Below are 5,544 nucleotides of genomic sequence, written 5' to 3'. Positions count from 1 at the left end.
TATCAGAGCACTGTCACAAGTCCATGTATTTACTTATTTATTAGTAGATACATGTACATATGCAAACTATAATATAAATCAAAAGCACAAATGGCTTGTTTCGAATTAAATGCTTCTAATGTAAAGTTTAAAACGTTTTTATCAAAAAGTATAGAGATTTTTCTATCACTTGAGATTGGTTTGTTGTTTGAGGTGATGTTATTGCCAGGACGTTTTTTTAGATTGACATTGGCAAAACTTGATCGTTGTTGAAATGCTCAAAAGAAAAAACATCTTTTTCTTTTGAGCGTTTTACCCACGATCAATTTTGCCGAGTTTTCTTGAAGTTTATGCAACTTCAAGAAAAAGTTACCAAAGAAAAATCCCTTACTTTACCTGGGATTCGTTAAGAGCAACACTCCGAGGCAGTTCAATTAGAAGTTTTACGAGGTTTTACGGTACATTCTATATCACTCACGCTTTTTTAATAGATACTTATTGAATGTACACACGTATTCTGTGTTTAGGTCAAACGATGAATAGTTTTTTGTAGCTCAGACAACGTATACGTTTAATTACAACATTTTTTAAGACGTTTTAAACATTCAACATTCCGACGTTGATTCAACACGGAATCAACGTCGGAAAACTATTCGTCACGGGCTAGCCGGGTCACGCACTCAAGGATTTTCGCCACGCACATACAAAACAACATGCTGTTTTTGTTTTGTATGTGCGTGGCGAAAATCCTTGCGCACGTGACCCGGCAAGCCCATGCTATTAATCGTATAGCAGTATAAATCAAATTTGACCAAACCTTTAGAAAAGTCGTTGACAAAATTATTTTGCCGATGGTGGTAATAACAACGCTTATGAATTACGAAAAGATGAGGTTTACCTCTATGGCTTTGAATAAAGTGATTTTCTAAAGCGATAACAACCGTTTCGGTAGCCGTTGGGCAAAAAACAGTTCGAATTAACAGTGTTGAGTTCGAGTTATCTAAAGCAATTTATCATTACGTGGGAACGGACCAAAGAAACCGTTCGAATTAACCATGTTTTCGAGCTATCCGTGGCCGAGTTATCCATGTTTGACTGTATATTTACTATATATATATTTACTATATAAATAGTACATGATGATAGGTAAAAGTTCCTGCCCAAATCAAGTCAGCTGACCTACCAGAATCTTTCTATTTTGTTGATGAGCCATCAGAGTCAATCATCCCAGTTTTTTTCATGATGTGTGAGAGCAGCGCGAAGAAATGTGTGAAGGCTTGAGTGATTTCATTACTCCAGTCTTCTTCCCAACCATCTTTCATTACGGAGAAGAAATGAAATTGAAATGCCTAAAACATGGCATAAAAATACATCTAGTTATGGTAATGGAAAGTAAGAAAATACATTCCTTAGAAGCTGTGATGAATTAGAATTCACCAGACAGTATGATCGCCTTTTAAAAGGCGACATTCTGATATGATTGGGGATTGTCTGCCCTTTCTAGTTACACTAAAATTTTGATGTAAGCTTGCATTGATCAAAAATATCAACATTTTAAGTAAAATATTAGTGCATTATCTTTGAAAAGCAAAATGTTAACAAAATGTGACACTCATTCAATGATAAGTTCTCAAATTTTGTCTATTCATTAAATTTGTAAATTTATATGTCAAGTTATCCCACTATTTGGTAAAAGGAATCTTTTACCATTGGACTTACATAGATTTAGAGTAAAACGATGTAGCATAATGAGTAGGCAACTCCGCATGACTTTAGATGAAAAGAAATTACAGTAGTTAGAGCCTGGTTATAGGATTGAGCTTTTATAATAGTTAATGCCTGACGATTGCAATTCACTTTAATTCTTGCAAAGTACATTCTGAGGATTTTCTGCTCATGAAAAATATAAACCAATGTGCGTGCTCGTTAGTTCTATGGAATTTTTTTAGTGATTAAAATACTTGTTGTTAAATCTATGTTACATGTACTTACCTTACCATTAGCTACATATGTTACTTACCTTACTGCTAGCTATGTTAGTTGCCTTACCATAAGCTATGTTACTTACTCTACCATTAGCTATGTTACTTACCTTACCATTAGCTATGCTACTTATCTTACCATAAGCTATGTTGCTTACCTTACCATGAGCTATGTTGCTTACCTTGTGAACAGTTATGTTACTTAGCTTACTATAAACCACGTTACGTATCTTACCCATATCATGAACCATGTTACTTATTTTGCCATAATCTATGTTACTTACCTAACTATTAGCTATGTTACTTACCTTACTATGAAGTTGTCAAAATTGTTATAGCTACGTGAGAGTAGAAATAATGAGCCAAAAGTTTTAAAATATAAAAAGTTTAATAGGGTGTAGACTCATTCTGACAATACATAGCCTTAGTTCTTTTAGAAAAGCAAGCGGTACCTATATTTTACTTACTTCTACAGTTGACTCGCTGCAAGGCAGGCCTTGATCTTTTGAATCTCGTACTACTTGTAGCATCTTAGCCTCATCCTCTATGCAATGAACAAGTTTCCTCACAAGGTTCAGAATGCTGAGCACGTGCATTGAAATTTCTGCAGATGTGTAATCTTGAAAAGATGTATTCGTGGTTTTAACCGGTAGCAGAGCTTCCTTTTCTACCACTTCTGCACCCAATAAACTACATATAGAACAATTCATTCGAATGACATTAAAACAGAAAACAAACTGCTTGGCAAATGGTATCAAGGCAGTTAATCCTCAAGTAGTTCATGAGCACAATTGTTTGACAAAAACTATTTGTAAGCATTTATCTCCCTTGGTTTCGTACATTAAAGTTTCATTCATTTCATGAAGCTTTTAAAAAAATTGGATTTTCTTATTTATAGCGAGTTTTTGGTTGCTAAGTTCCATATTCTGAAAATTAAAATTTTATTTTTCATAAGGAGAGTTTACTGAATTGAATCCAACTTGAGCAGTTCACGAATCGGAGGGAAAGTTCTTCATACTTGTTGTGGCAGCAGTTATTATAAATCTACAGCAGTGTAGGTAATAACCTAGGGTGAAATGACTGAAAAGCCTAGTTATGCTAGCCACTGTGAAACAATCTGCACTTTCTATTTCTTGGAGAGATGGTGGGGTGGTTGACATCAGCTCGAAGAAAACTTCAACTAAAAACAGTCAGCCATCTTCACAAGCTGGTAACTTTTTCCTGTGTTTGTTAGTTGGTTAACTCTTGCTTCCCAGGTCATCCATCATGCTATGTACTTAGAAGAGTATCTGTAATTGGCTGGTGCTTCTTTGATGTAAAGCTCCGGCAGTACAGTAAGGATGTCTTTTTTGGATACAAGAATGCTTTTGCTATTTCCTGTGTTAGCCGTGATGGCAAAATCTCTTTGCTAAGGTAACACTGAAGACCAATGCAAGCCCTGTAATAGACTCACTACTTATACAATAACCAAAAGTATCTAAAAGTGCAAAATACTACAAAAGAGAAGAAAAAATATAAATAATCAAATTTGCTGATTCATGTGAGTGTTACCGAGGAAGTGATGGGCTGAATTAAACATTAAGCTTGTACACAGCCACCTATAATCGGACATATTGTGTTAAAAACATCCTAAAAGACTTGAACACACAATCACTCATATCCAATATACCAATTGGTTATTTTACAATAATTAATTGGTAGAGACAAACAATTCCTTCCTCACAAGCAATTATCTTCAAAGTTACACGCATATACCAGACGTAGATCTTGACATCTTCATAAAAAGCATAGCAGAGATCATCAAAGCCTTCTTATCAAAAGCACCGCTGTTGCAATCTCAGCTGTTTAAACCATGTTTAGCTTAACATTTTAATCTAGAATGCTCAGGATTACTAACTGCAATACAACATGGTAAACAGATTTTAGTAAAAAAATTGAAAGTAAAAAATAATGAAAATTGGCCCACTTGAAGTAGGTGAGGGGGCCAATCAGCTGAATCTCCAACTCTATCTCCAGCCATGTGTTTTTTACCAGAGTCTTCTCAGAGATAGAGAGAGATAGCGGACTGCGTCGATCCAAAATGTTGGATACACCTTTCTTTGACCGTCTTTCACTTTGCTTTTCTTGTAGACCATACTGTAACTTCCAAGTTTTCCTTGTAACAAAACGTAATGAAATATAGCAAATGTGTTCAAGTTGGAAGGCTTCAGCTAGCCTTTAGTTGTAGTTGTGTGCTCAGTGGCAAGTAACCATTATTTTGTTTGGTAAATATATCGAAGTCAATTTACATAAAAACGCTTTATTCCAATGATTTTGGTTATTTAGAGCTGTATGCTTGTTTTTGTTAAAAAAGATTATGACAAACGAAATAAAAAAATTAATTGTAAGTTTGTTCCGCATTTCGTTGTTGTCTCGAGATAAACTAGCTAGCATTGCAACCGAGTTTACTTGATCCGTATAACTTGGTCTGCTCTGAATTTCCTTGATCTCTTTAAAATTTGAATCGAGTTTATAAAATACAAAACCTACCGTGCCACGGCCAGGGATTGTCTCGTCAGCAACCGTGTTCTTTTGTTACCATTCGGTAGACAGCTGACTTCTCCACCCATTGCTATTTTTGCACCAAAATGATTTTGTACTAACACAAAAAAAGTTGGCTGTAAGAAAAGTGTGTTGCTTTACCAAACTGCAAATAGAACTGCTGTCTTTTCAAGGGAGCTTATATAGTGATATATCCCAGTCCTAATAACAAGCAGGGCATGGGGAGCTCTGTAATTAATATCTATATATAAACCAAATGCAAAGGATGACATGGGTCTAGATGTATTTCTGAGAGCTGGTATATATAATTATTTTGGCGTTGGTGATTACATTGTTAGCAAGGTAACAAACCATCCTTAGACGAACAGCTAGTGTTATTTTTTGTCATTGTCAAAATCAATGATATCTTCAGGTTGTTTGCTCACACCTTCACTGTTTGTATCAGAACCAATGAGATCTTCAAGCTGTTACTCAAAAGTCATGGCGTAGGCTATTATCAAGGCAGTGACCCCTCCCTAGTCATGAATAGCTAAGAATACTTTGACTCATTCTAATTTCTCACGCAGGAATTTTTAAATATGGGTCTTACAAAACTATGCAATCCTTGATAAAGAAGCTAAAATATTCGCAGCTGCCACTGTTCATGGCTCTTTTGTAACCATAAAATACTAACATTAGAAGGGCCATACAAAAATTTACTGTAAGAATATCAGCTATTGGCTGGAGTCAGAATAGAAGATTACATAATGTCGTTAAACAGATAAACGGTGAATAATACAGGTTGAGTACCAAGTTTTCTCCATCCTGACATACAGAAAAAAGAGAAACAATATAAAACAATACAAAGTAGGATTTACCAGGTGAACACACAAGCATATCACATCACTTACATGCATCACTAATCAGCTACAAGGTGCTGACTTGATAATATTATCAAACCAAGGAACTATTTCCACTGTTTTGGCATCCGGCATCAGTAGGCTACGTGTTTTTTAATTTGAATTGACTCGGTAAATTGAAATGCAATCGTGTCTGCTACTGT

General features: G+C 35.2%; 1 protein-coding gene across 1 annotated transcript; it reads right to left on the bottom strand.

Annotated features, from left to right (window-relative positions):
• Nucleotides 1-1,172: 1,172 nt before the first annotated feature.
• LOC137408120 (uncharacterized) lies at nucleotides 1,173-4,570 on the bottom strand. Its single transcript, XM_068094510.1, has 4 exons — nucleotides 4,491-4,570; nucleotides 3,928-4,116; nucleotides 2,429-2,651; nucleotides 1,173-1,328 (listed from the first exon to the last, which is right to left on the bottom strand). Exons 1-4 carry the CDS (start codon nucleotides 4,568-4,570, stop codon nucleotides 1,173-1,175), a joined length of 648 nt encoding a protein of 215 aa, XP_067950611.1.
• Between the last annotated feature and the right edge of the window lie 974 nt (nucleotides 4,571-5,544).

The sequence above is a fragment of the Watersipora subatra genome, chromosome 11 (genome assembly GCF_963576615.1).
Source record: "Watersipora subatra chromosome 11, tzWatSuba1.1, whole genome shotgun sequence".
Lineage (NCBI taxonomy): Eukaryota > Metazoa > Bryozoa > Gymnolaemata > Cheilostomatida > Watersiporidae > Watersipora > Watersipora subatra.
This window is presented reverse-complemented; position numbering and strand designations above follow the sequence as displayed.

Bases quoted from the DNA above. Each gene is read 5' to 3' on its own strand.
- LOC137408120 (XM_068094510.1), bottom strand. From the start codon at position 4,570: ATGGGTGGAGAAGTCAGCTGTCTACCGAATGGTAACAAAAGAACACGG. The intron at 4,117-4,490 runs GTAGGTTTTGTA...TTTTGTTACAAG, and splicing joins CAATCCCTGGCCGTGGCACG to GAAAACTTGGAAGTTACAGT. The intron at 1,329-2,428 runs GTAAGTAAAATA...GCCATGTTTTAG, and splicing joins GCAGCGAGTCAACTGTAGAA to GCATTTCAATTTCATTTCTT.